This window comes from Ruditapes philippinarum, unplaced genomic scaffold, assembly GCF_026571515.1.
Source record: "Ruditapes philippinarum isolate M1 unplaced genomic scaffold, ASM2657151v2 ctg98_1_1_1_1, whole genome shotgun sequence".
In the NCBI taxonomy this organism is placed as follows: domain Eukaryota; kingdom Metazoa; phylum Mollusca; class Bivalvia; order Venerida; family Veneridae; genus Ruditapes; species Ruditapes philippinarum.
The window spans coordinates 304,025-318,171 of NW_026857110.1; the positions used below are offsets into that span (position 1 = coordinate 304,025).

Here is a 14,147-nt window from a genome sequence, read left to right on the forward strand (position 1 = left end):
GCCCATTGTTTTATAACCTTTCTTCCGTCAAAAGAAACCACAATTCACAAAGGGGCTCTACGTTAAAGTTTTGTTTCATCATAAGTGAAATGTATATACCAACTTACTTCGCACGGCAGACGATTTCAACTACACGAATTGGCTTTTTCATTTGTTTAAGATTTAAATCTTTAAATTTAATTCAACACCGGCCTAAAATCAATTTTATTAGCATTAAATACGATTCCTTGGCTGTTAAATTGAATATCAAATGGGTGATACATTTGCAGTTGTTTGCGCAATAGAAAATGGCTTTTGACGAAACTTCTAGCCAAGTTGTTTTATTTAAGTAAACATATGAAAGTATTTAAACAACTGACCTTTTTCAGTCTGTTTTTTTTTAATTGTCTTTATAAAGTACCTTGACTCGAACAGAATCAACTTCCCTCCATTTTTAACGTCATCTTAATATAGTTCTAAACCGTACAAATGCTAGTTGTATTTTATAACTGCAACATACTGTTTTATTTTGCACAGTGTGCACTTATTGTTAAAACATCGCAAGATGTTGACAAAGGGTTAGTCATTGATGAGAATTTCAACGCTGAAGTATTCGTAGTAGAAACAGACAAAAGACTGTTGTTTTTAACAACCATTCAAAAAACGACATGGTCACCAACGATAAAATTCCGGGCAATTGTAACAGCTGAAGGTAGAATTTATGTCATTTATTTCATTTTAAACAAGTAATGATATTATAGTTTTGATTTTAATGTTAGTACTAAAAATCTGGAATAAGAAGTACTGAAAACTACAAAATTATTTAAAAATTGTAGACTCGTTTTTATTGAATCTGTTCATAATAGGTAATATACAAGTTCATCAGCTCACACGCCCCTAGGATCCATATGAGTTTTGTTACATTTAAAATAATTGTTTTAGAACATGAAAAACGTCTACCAACGTTATGAAGTGATATTTTGTGATTTTGACACGCTTGTCATAGTTTCGATTGTTCAGTAGAAGTTTTTGTCTCAGGGTTTACGCTGCAGTACTGACTTAAAGTCATCATTTTCCGAAATCTATACAAATCGTCTTAGTTTCGTAAGTTTTATCTTGCCGGTTAACTTTTTTCTTCTTTAAAATGAGCATATATACATACAAATTACGTTGTACTTAGGAATTCGTTGCTTATTTAGTTAAATTAAATTACGACACATGTATGTAATGAATGATTCTAAACGAAATCTATATATTTCATTTTTATACCTTTGCGTTTCTATTTCAAGGTAAACAAACAATATACAGTAACAAGTTTACACATTTGCTAAATAATCATTTATTTTCGTGTAAATATGAATGTTAAGTCCTGTTTCCATGCTTATTTGATCAACGTTTTACACTATTGCATGGAAAAATATATTAATTAGGATTTGTACATAAAGTAAGCGAAGAAAAAGTATATACATGCGTCGTCTCGAATTTATGACTTCAGTCAGTTCCCTTTTTTTGACTGCAGGTATTGACAGCGTGCACTTTAAAAGTAGTTACCCAATGAAAGAGCTCGAAAATATATACTTCTTAATTAATCATATCCATAAAAGGTGATCATTGTTTTTCTTTTGTATAGAAATTTAACTAGCTATTTTTTATTGTTAACTTTTATAGCAATTAGTCTTATCTGTTTGGATTGCAAAATTTCTACAATACTTGTGCTTTTAAGAGTTGAAAATTGAGTACCGCTCAAGTCGGTGCTAGGAGTCATGAGGGGTTTTGCACCTTTTCTTTATCCGTCATGTACAGACTCAATCAAACCGAGTCTTCATCCATGTCATGTAATTTTGTTGTGATTTATGTTTCCAGAGGATCACCCTTCTTCCAGATTTTTGTACCCACATCTGTTCATATCCTCAGAAAGATATTAAATGCCATTCCTTACAAGAACGATATTTGACTAGCTGTATACACCTTTTAGGTGTTTATATTAACGCTTAATAAATGATGTTGTCCTTGATTGATATCTTCATATTTGTTTAAGTTATCCTTATGAATTATTTTAAAAACATTTTATCCAACAGTGAACAATATCTTACATTTGTTTATGCCGTATATGATCATGAACATGCTACTTTAAAACCTAACAAGAGTCTTCAAAATTGCACCTTTCACATACAAGATAAAATATCTAGATAAAATAAGTTAATATTGCTTTGCAGTGCTTTATAGTTCTTTACATCGGAATCGCTTGTGTTTTACTTCTGTGTGTATTATAAACCATTGATGTTTCATATACGTTCTTGATAATAAAATCTATATGTATTTACTTATTTACTTATTTCCATGAAGACATAATGATGTCTTTATTTATCTGAGTCTAATGCAATGAAATATGTCATGAGATTTGTTACTGTTTGTCATATTCCAGAAACACCAGCTTGCTTTTCACTAAATTTAGATGGCCTTTCTAAAACAAGACATGAGCATTGCAATGCATCAAGTATGATCCTTACATCTCTTTCCTATTTGAATTTTTATCAACATTTTGAAGAAGAGTTTACAATTCAAGCCGGCAAACACCAAAGCATTGAATTGACCTTCATTGAATTCTACATGCCGTGTCTTGGCAAAAATATCGTAGGTAAGTAAAAAAAGAAGAAACATTTATTGATTTACAATGCTGAACCTTGATATCAGATAATATTGATAATTGATTGCTATGCAGTCTCTTTGTAAATATAAAATTCACATGTTTGACTTCACACAAAGTAGATATGTTATGTTTCAATTATACACACTATAGGTGATCACAATCTGAATATATAGTGTCATTAAGGTAGAACACCCCTAATGGGCACTATCAGGAACTGTAAAATTGACAACATAGGACAGTTATATGCCTTAAATGTCACCTGTATGCAAAATTTAAACAAACTTGACCTATGTGGCTTATGAGTTATTGACATTTTTCTTAACTAAAACTTCGCCATTAGAAGGGCTTTTCTCAGAAATGAGGAAACTCTAAATAATCTATAATATCATCATTATGAAAAATGTTTTCCTATTGCTCATTGTTAAGAAACAATTAATGACATTTTTTAAATAATTTTTTAATTTTAATATGTATAAAAATGTAACCCTACCCCACCCACTTTTAACACTTATTTGACCATTTCCCTATGTAACACGCCTTATTTAAAATATCTCTAAAATTTTCAATAATGAGGGTTTGTTTTCAAAGTTTTCCTAAATTTTCTTAAATGTATATTGGTTGGTATTGCAAAATATAAAATATAAAATACTTTTACCGTGTAGTTTTTATTTTATTAAACTTTGAAAATATCTGGTATTATATTTGCTATTAAATTCGCCATTATTTGTTAAATAAATACATACCTACAATAATTATATAATTAAAATGAAACACTTTTTTCTTCCATTAGGGATCTGAGAGATTAATAAAAAAATGTTAAAAAGAAAAAAAAAGAAAAGAAAAAAAGGTGCCCCTTCTGGGGATTGAACCCACGCCCCTCAGTTTCAATACACTTTACAGTGATTTTAGCCTATTTAAATACTCTTCACAGTAGAGATAGCGCATTAAAGGTGTACTACCTTAAAAAGCTAGAGGTTTTTTTAAGAAAAGACCATTTTTACTTGACCTGTTATAGGGAAAGCAGCTACACATACATTGTTAATTCATTGTTTTATAAACAACATATTCAGTAAGAATTTCATTGATTTCAATAAATTTCTGTAATTATTTTTGTTTTACTCAAGAATGAGCATAGTATATCTTTAAGAATATAGCCGAATTTCATGTGTTACAAATGTATGTACATGTAAACTGGTAAAATACCTGCTATTGATGTCGAAGTTGTGCTTTTTGTAAACTGAACAAAAGATGTTTTGCTAGTTTTAAACTAAAATGACATTTGTTAAATATCACTTTCGATTAGTTATATTGCGTGGTTGATAAAAGATAAATTCAAAGTACTATCGAAAGATTATACATTTGACTATTGTATCTTGCACTTAAATGTAAGTCTTATGAAAAGCAACCGCGGTCCATAGAAAAGTTTTTTAATAGGCTGGTTAAACATTTCATGCAGCAACGACTTCACTGTTCCATAACTAATTTTTCGCATAAAAATATTTTTTTTATTTATTTTTTTTATTCTAATACGTTTAGTAATTTATCCAAAATTACTGAAACAAAAACAAAATGTCAGATTTTTAATAAGTGTAGGTTCAGTACTGAATTTATTGAACAAGTTTATGAAGATAACTTTATGTGAGCCTTTTGCAAGCATAATAAATAAAATACATTCAGTCATGAACCTACAGGATTATAATGCACAGTCAAAGTATATACTAAGAGGATATTTTTTCGTTTGCGTGAAATATGGTATATATTTTCACGAAACATGATAAAATGCCACATAGTTTCACGAGCCGGTACGGCGAGTGAAAATATGTGGCATTTTATCTTGTTGAGTGAAAATATATACCATATTTCACGAAAAACGAAAAAATAACCTTTTTATTTAATTTCATTATCAAAGAAAATGGTAACGAATCCCCTTGCTTGCTACCAACTGCAATTGTACAGCGCGCAGTAATTTATGCGTAAGCACGCGCTGTTTGGCGCTACATTGTGACGTCATGTAAACAACTCTTTAAACGTCTGTACAGCGTTAATTACTGAATTAAAGATATTGGTGTTCGGATTAATTTTCTTAGTTAGACCATTTTCTATCATGCTAGATAGTTTTCAAAACAAAATTCAAGAAAAAGTTGTTTTGTATTTAGCAGGTTTTTCAAACAAAACGGCGAAAGAAGTCCCTTAAAATAAATATGAGTTTTGACTCCGCCCACTTTCATATTTATATTTCATATTTATTTTTAAAAAATATGAAATATATTTGACTGATATAGCACCATATTTCATGGGTAAAATTAAATAAAGTACCATATTTACGGAGTCGCAAAAGCAATACGGGCATGTGATAAATTGGTTTATTAATATACTGACACAGAGGTAATCATTGCTGGTGATTATATGTAATTATTTAATATTCTGCCTGATCAAAACTGTGCTGTAAATGACATTATATAAAGTGAAATGTATAGAAAAAAGCGAGCTACTGTTACCTGATATTTGTAAAAAAAAGACATATGCTCATTTCAAACGGGCGACTATATGATGAAAAATTTATCTCTTTCACTCTGTTTTGAAAACAAAAGAACAAAAACGTATGGAGTGTCATATAATTTCAACGCAGAAATTGAAAGAATTTGGTTAAACGAAGCATTGTAATTTATCGGATGATTGTATGGCCGTCTGTTTCTTTTTTATGAAACAAAATATTCAGATGTTAATAACAATATAAAGTTTTATAGAACGAATGATAAGTAAAGTTACAAAAGGTAGTCATAGACGGCAAAAATTCGAACAGAAGAATAAGAGGATAATCTGTTCAAAAACATTGCCATTGAACAACACAACAAAGGAAACACCAAAAGGTACAAAGCTATTCACCCATGATGTCCCAACTGATATCCCTTAAAACCCATGGCCTGGGCAAGAAATAAGAAATAAACTTGAAAGCTTTAAAATAGACTATAATTGCCATAGTCAAACTCCAGCACAATTGTTGATTATAAGCAAATAACTGCAAGATATAATAGTAGAGTTACCAATAACTATTTGAACCTTTGAATCAAAGTTATATACACCAGTCAGCACTAGTAATAGGTTAAGAAAACTTCAGTGTCTACTTTTCTTGTAAAAGCAAAGTTTAATTTCTCTACGGCATGTCTCTGTTGTTTATTTCCGTTGCCATTGCTGAAGTACTCTTCATTTAGTATTCAGTTCCTTCTTCCAAATGAAAATAACCAGCACCAGTGATACGCCGTAGAGCATAATGTCATTCGTGTATCTTCTTTGATTAGTTCCTTTGTTGCACGTTTAAGCTTTAAAGGGGTATCAATATACGACGGCAATTTTTTTAGAGTTGTTTGATTTCATGGCTTCTTATGTTAAATGGCATATATTTAAGAAATAATGCTACAGATGAAAAAGTGAGACATCCATTTTTCACGCTCTGACAGCCCCTTGGAATTGTCACAGATTCACCGTCAAGTTTTCGTTACAGTGATTCTGACCGGATGATGCTTATAGTTGGGTACATTGTGAGGGATGTAATACGTCACATTAAAAGTAAAAAAACAAAATTTGGCCTTTTATTTTGTAGAAGAGGTTATTTAAATAATATTATTAAAGGAATGAATAATCCAAAATATTGAACATTTTACATTGAAAAAGAGAAGATAAGAATACCTAACACTTGTTTACAAGGGTTGTCGACTGTTCTGATTTTAAAGGATATTTAAAACACAACACTGCTTTTAAATGAAAAGTACATTAATTTTATATTCTAATTATATATATTTTGAAGTTTATAGTATATTCGGGGTGAAATCTCAAATTACAGATAAAACGCGTAAACAAAAACAAAAAATAGCAAATCTAACAACATACAGACGAGTAATATTCTACGGTGAAAATTAAGTTGCAACCCTCAATCACTGTGCAACGTCTCGGGGTAACACCTTTCAAGTTAAACACTGTAGTGTGAGATGCACCTATGCTGGCTTTGTATATATATTTTTATAAACGCTTCCTTTATTAAATGACCATTATGATGTTAGCATAATCTTAGAACCTACACCGCGAAGAAAAGCCTTCACTTGGGGAGTACAGGAAAAGTATTACTCACCCTGTTTGGTGTCTTGCTGTACTCCTTGTGCTGGTGGTCCTGTGTTGGGTATGTTTTCGTTAAATATCGCCTGACTTTGTTTTTCATATTTTACTCCGATTATTTTGGCGAAAGTGATGATGACGGACCCGCATAAACCCTTCATGGCCACACTCTTGTCTTCAAGGTTATATAAATGAACCCCTATTTCTATCTTGATGAATTCTAGAAAGAATCGACTGCATTACGGCGAAATTTTGTAGATGCTGCACATTATTCCTTTTCCGTCTCTTGTTCTGTACATAAACTGAAACACAGCACACTAGTCATTTGCATACCTTTTTCAAATGTCGTTTTACTTTAGATTTCCTCATTACCAAATTTTCTCTCCGATTTTGTTAAACAGTCTTTCATCTGATGCTGTCAATTACCTTTTCACTGCCTTCTGTGGCATATATGGCCGTGTGCTTAAGGCCTTTGAGTTTAGACCACTTTTCTTCGCCGCTGAAGTTACCCTTCCATGTCTGAAACAGTACAAAGAGGAAGGGGCACCTGAGAATCCATCACCAATAAAGCTTGAAATTAAAGTAAAGCAAAAAAAAAACGGAATATCTTTAGAACGCCAAAAAGACAAAACTGTAAATGTGAAGGCTCGATTTGATTGAGTATATTCATGGTTAAGCTTGAAAGTCGCCATATGACCACAACTGTGCTCATGCCATATAACACATACCAACAGTTATATATAAAGTTGTACAGTTATATATAAAGTTGTGCAGCTGCGTATCTTACTGTGATATTTTAATTGCTTTAATTTATTAATCGGTTTCATTTTACACTGAAAAGAAATTTATTTGATGTCTGTCTCGAAAAACGCTTAAACAAATAAAACAACAACAAAAATGAAAATGTTGCAGACTCGGTTCTATTGAGCTTTTCAAAATGTAATTAGCTTGAAATGATCATTTTATTTTGAAGAAATACCTAGCTTTAGTTTAGAGGTATATCTTAATTTTTAAGCTTGGCAGGGTTGCGTTTGCCATCACAAAGATTAAACATAAAAAGTGGCATAGAGCCTAACCCACACAGACACCTTCAGGTTAGAAAAAATGAAGCATTTGTCGTGAAGAACAAGTTTCATTGTACCTGAGAGTCATGCTTATAGTGATACCTAAGTTTTATAGATGTATATCCAATATGTCTTTTTATACGATATAGAAGTTATTATTGATTTGATAGTATATGTCTTCGATGCATTTTTTACTTATTTGCTGTGTTAATGTGTACAAGTATAGCAATATTGTAAGGAGATTACAAAAGAAGATGATTTTAATTTTGAGTGTATTAAATTTCCCTCCGTTTAGTTGTTAAGTACATATTACATAATATTAACATTTCTTAAATTGTCAGGTAATTCCTTCCGTTCGATTGTTGTGTCTCATCTTTTTCAATATTGTTTAATAAGTTATCATGTTGCTTTTTTATTATAAATGTACATAAATATCCAAACCTTAGGGTCTTCTTTGTTCTTTTCAGCTGAAGAAGTCCATCATGGTTATCGATATCATCACGCTATAGGTAGGCGCATAAATCACTCAAGTTTTATACAGAGTTTAGAAATGTACTGGTAGCCTTTATCATTACTGATATTCTGTAACCGAAATGTCTAATTGTCATTATATGATGGGAACCTCGGGTATTGGATTAGCAATTGCCTTTTACTAAGAGGGGTGTATGCGGACGAATGGTTCAGGTGGTTGTCTTCAAATCACTTGCCCCTCATCGCCCTAGGTTCCAATTCCGTCTCGAATTTTTATGTTCTATCATTTGAGCCTTAGATAGCCTACAGATGTTTGGTGGTTCTACTCGGGTACCATCTCGCGGCTGGCTGCAATAATGTACTGAGGGATACCTGAGATCTTCCTCTCACAGTAAAACAATCTAATGCAAAATATTGAGATATCAGCTATATCAAGCACACATAATCTCTACTTTTCTTTTATGTTTGTGCTTGCAAATCGTTTTTAAGTACATACAATAATTTTTGTATACTTTTACGAAGAACAATAATATTTCTCAATTCATAAAAGGATGAAAAGGATCTTATTATCATTTGGTTACACTAATTAATATTCTTTTAACATTTAAATAGGTCCATACAGATCAAGATTCACCATAACAGATCTTGATGGTGTGAAACATTTTTGCAATGAATTTTTGCCGCCAGAGACATACAAATCAAAAGGTTCACAGACTCTTTTGCATTATGGACCTCATTTGTACTATCCTAATTTTATGGTCGGCGACGAAATCAAGGGGCAAGTGAAGGGATACCGAATACAATACAAACTGTCAGATCATTCTTTTCAAAGATTTACCACAGAGGTTAAGAATAAGAATTTGGAATTAGAATCGTCGGGTATATAATAATAAACTTAATATATATGTAATATAAAACATATTTAAAAACGAATCGAACATTGTTTTTCCGTTTATGAAACAAATTTACACACACACATTTACTTAAACAGCACGCCTCCAGATTTATGCTAAAAAATGTATTTAACAGTATAATATTGTAAAGTTACCAAAAGAATACAATTTACACATTATCAATGGCACTTACCACCTATGTTTATTGCTGTAAAGAGTTCAAATTTGCAAAAATAGCCTTTACTGCTTAGTAACGAAGTAGAAATATAGTTATACATACTGACAATTACGTAAATTAATCTCACATAACATGTAAATTTCTACTAGGATTTTGAATCTTTATACCTTTTCTACTATCGTAGTACATTTTTCTCAGATTTGATTTTATCGAAATAGTTTTGCTCATCTGGAGGCGTGCAGCATTAAATAAAGTTTCAGACTATAATTGTATAAAGTAATTTTGTTATTTAATATTTCCTAAGTATATAAAATAGTTCAAATATAAAATGACTAAGGTGGACAAAAAAACTTAAGGTTTCAATTCGAATTCTATGTTAAATGAGATTACAACAATAAAGTTGACTTCTGCCATTTTTTTTGTAGAAAGCTTCAAGAAAAATATACAAATGAAACGAACCAATAAAAGAGGTTTTTAACGGAATTATTTTATATTTTAGCTTGTTCAAAGCTATTCAAAAAATGCTACACCACTTTCTCTGAAACGGTTTCATGGGATATTGCAAACGATAAATGCAGTTACCGCAATGAACACCTTGTTACTATAACATCAAGAAACGAAATGAACTACCTCCAATACTTACTACGCAATCAAAAACGTAAGACGTTAAAGAGTGATAAAAAGCGTCATGGAGCTCATATAGGTAATTTTTTGTTTATATCAAAAGATGGGCGAATGGTATGATTATGATTTTAATTGATATGGTTCAATTCCAAGGTCTTTTACGGCGAGTGCTTAAATATGAACTTTATATTGTTGAATATTGCAGAAAACACGAGGAAATGAATACTAATGTTAGCTTTACAGTGATTCCAACCACATTCCTTGAAATCCGTTCACTTTAGCTGTTTATAAAATGTTTGCTCGTAAAATGTAATACAAAACTAGTTGGTACAATAATGTCCCTTTGAAATATGGTCTAATATTAAGACTCGATGTCTCTTTGGCATAGGGTGTACATACACATTTGATGAAATATGTCATTATGCATCTGGATCAAATGAGATATCTTTTTCATCAGTTATACGTTGGTTTGATAAATTCAATGTCGGTTTATTACGACTGAAGTTGCATCTCATTCTCGTCGGCTTAAAACAGCAACGTCTCTTGAGTGAAAAAAATAGTTAATAACGATGTAAAAACACCAGTATGCAAAAAGCTAGTATCGTTGATATCTCATGAAAAGCAGCTCAAACCATTCTCAAACGTGATTTGAAAAAACAAGATCTGTGTTAGATGGATTCCCAATTTGGTGACAGCTGATCAGAAAAGGGCTCGCGTTCAATGCGCTAAGTGCTGCTTAAAAAGTATCCAAATTACAATAAACGGTATTTTGTAACAGTCGTCGGAACATGTCGGACAATGGGCTCATTTCTTGAGCCAAAACGAAGACATCAAAACAAGATTTGGATTAAAAAGCCTTTCAAATGACCATACGTTGCATAAAGGACGATCAGTATAAAGAAAGTAGATCATGCCAGTTTCTTTACAACTCAGGGACCATCCATTTAGCTTGCTGTTCCTCAAGGCAAATATGTTTAATGCAAAATTTCACAAATCTTAAGTTCTTCTGAAACAGTTCTTCCGAAAACAAGGTCCTGCATCAGGTTTTGATCGATATCAGATTGCTGCATGATAACGCGTCATCGCACAAGACCTTTTTTGGTGCAAGTCGTTTTGCTCCCCATCCTTCGTATTCCCATGACCTTGCCCCATTGTGATTCTTCTTGTTTCCAAAGGAAAAAAAACACTTTAAAGGTCTCAATTTTGTTCAGTGCAAACACATTTCTTTTGCAATATTCCAGTGTCTTTTTGGTTTACACAAAGAGCCATATTAATGACTTCAAAGTTTTAATCCGGAGACTAAACCCTTGTATATCTGTTGAAGGTTAATTTTTCAGAGACAAAATAAAACGTTCAGTGAAATCAAGAATGAAATTTTACCGGCATAGATGCATTCATATTTGAACAACTCTCAACTGGTGAATATGGTTCAGAACATTTTAACTCTTATATGAGTTAAACCAAAATTGAACAACTGTTCGTAAAGAAATATATCATTTCATGCATGTTACCTAATAAGTAGTGACGTATACGTGGAATTCTTCTTAGTAGTGCGATAGATTAAAATATGTGCCAGCAAAAATGAATTAGCTTATTAATTACCAAAAGGTCACGTAAGAATTAACAAAGATCAAAAGCAATAAATTGGGAATTAAATAAAATTGAAATGTGCGTCACTATAAATATGTCAAGATTAGTTACTTATTATTTAAGAGAATAAAACCAATATAGATTATAGTTTTTATAAGAGTGTATAATTATGCAATCCCAAACGCCCTTACCTTTTGTTACTTACATGAAGCTGTGTTTCGTTGGACAAAAATGGGAATAATTCCTCTCTTGTATGTGTAACTATAAGCATTCAGCTATAGAATTCTTTACAATACGATATTTCAATAGCAACAGAAGAAGCATTTCGCGCATGCACATTCTGCGTAGGGCAAAAAGTAATAACGAAATAATATTTGTTATCAGCATTCAACAACTTCATAAGCTATTTGATATAATATAAATGATCAACTATACATTTAGAATATTTTATTTTGATAAATAAGCGATGAATTAAAGTAACTTACTTGGACATTTCTACTTTTAAACATTAAATATAGAAGAATCTGACCGATACCATCGATTCTGGCAAAAGAACCTTCGTATACAATTATAAAAATTATCCATCTGTTGCATTAAGTGTGTTGAAATGCGTCAATGGATATATATCCTGTGAAGATGTACAAAAGTTTGCTAATGTCAATATTAAACTAAATTACATGTCTTGAATGCAAATTGTATGGGTTTTACTTTCTCATACTCAAATGCTTTAATAAACGTGATTTTAAGGTAGACCACTCCAAATGGGCATTATAAAGAACTGTAAAATTGACCACATTGGACATTTATATGCATGAAAGTTCACCTGTATGAAACATTTAAATAAAATCTAACGTGTGGTTAATGAGTTATGGAAATTTTTCTGAACTAAACGTTGCTATAAGAAGGGCTTTTTCAGAAACGAGGAAACTCTTAATAATCTACAATATCATAACTGTGAAAAATGTTTTCCTATTGCTCATTGTTAAGAAATAAATAATAATATTCAGATAACTATTACACGAGCAAAATGATTGTTCTAAACAAAATGTTTTTAAAATGTATAAAAAAGTTACCCAACCCCACCGCACTTTTACACTTATTTGACCATTTCCCTATATAAAAAGCATTATTCAAAATATCCTTAAAAGTTACCACAATGCGGTGCTGTTCTCAAGGTTTGCTAAATTTTCTTAAAAGTATTTTGGTTGATCTTGCAAATATAAAATACCTTAACCGTGTTGTTTTTATTTTATTTAACTTTGAAAATATCTTGTATCATATTTGCATTATTAAGCAAATACCTACAATAATTATATAATTAAAATCAAACATTTTTTTCTTCCATGAGGGATCTGAGAGATACATAAATGATGTTAATAAGAAAAAATGAAAGGAAAAAAGTTGCCCTTTGAATACTCTTCAAAGAGGAAGTAATGCATTAGGAGTGATTAACCTTAACTTCGATTTCATATGTTGAACTATTTCGAGAAGAATAAAGCAAACATTTTTCTTGATAATTAATGTATTTCCACATTTTACAACAATTATTTCAAGGATTTTCAAGTGTGGTCGCTAGGGAATTCGTAAGAAAACAAAACACCTTTTTTGTGTCGTTTCAAGACAATCTTGGCCACAAAGCTATTAAAGCATCTTTTGCTTTAGATCAAATTTATTTATCATACTTTTTTTAACGTCAACTAATTCAGAATTGTCTATAAACTTCTACTTAATTTCAATGTAGGCCGATGATGTTTGCCCTACGCAGATTGTGCATGCGCGAGAAAATGCTACATCCGGTCGGTTTTGCATAGCTGGTCGCGTCGTGAAAATTTCTTTATGTTAGGACAATGACTTACGCACAGTGTAAAGATTGATCTTTTAAATAGTAATTCTGTTAAAGTCATGACATGCATGTACGGTAGTAATCGTTATTGTTCCAAGACGGTAACATCCTGTGTTCTTATCATTAATTTTGTTTATTTACGGTGACACTCGTTTGTCCCAGTTTCTCATCCCTCGTAAATTGAAAGTAACCCTCTACCATAGATGCTCCATTTTACACCCCTTACCTGGCCACATGGTCCTTTTCATCCTTGTTACTGTCAACTTTTTGATTGTATTCTTTAGTGTTTGCGTTTCATAACTTTTCATTTAAGTATTAGATGCCTAATGCAGTATCATTTACAGTAAGGAGAAAGGTTTCGTTAGGGCGTGGTTTTTCAAACCCCAGAAGATGCATTTTTTTCTCAGTTTTTTTTCTTCTTTTTGTTTTTGTCAGATTATCGTTTTCTTTCTTAATTTATATTTAATATTTTAAGTATTTATAATTTTTACTGTGAAATGTATGAAATTTCATAGTATAACGAATTAAAATTATTATAATTTAAAATCGACAAGGTAAACTTTCTTTATATTTTGTTCAAATGTTCAGAATACTTTCTAGATAACAATTATTAAAATAGTTGATGCCTCGATTACCTTTGACAAATTCTGACCCCATCCTCTTCTCATTTGATGTAAAATGACAAGTATTTGTCTCAAATAGCCAAACAAAAATATTTTCATACACATTTAACATTGATTTATTT

General features: G+C 31.3%; 1 protein-coding gene across 1 annotated transcript in view; it reads left to right on the top strand.

Annotated features, from left to right (window-relative positions):
* LOC132748804 (uncharacterized) overlaps positions 1–14,147 on the top strand; it is a 47,845-nt gene that overhangs the window by 8,263 nt on the left and 25,435 nt on the right. Inside the window, exons 12-16 of the mRNA XM_060738444.1 lie at positions 517–691; positions 2,405–2,617; positions 8,271–8,312; positions 8,887–9,153; positions 9,845–10,048. Of these exons, the coding sequence (XP_060594427.1) occupies positions 517–691; positions 2,405–2,617; positions 8,271–8,312; positions 8,887–9,153; positions 9,845–10,048 (901 nt within the window). The remainder of the gene's footprint in view (positions 1–516; positions 692–2,404; positions 2,618–8,270; positions 8,313–8,886; positions 9,154–9,844; positions 10,049–14,147) is intronic.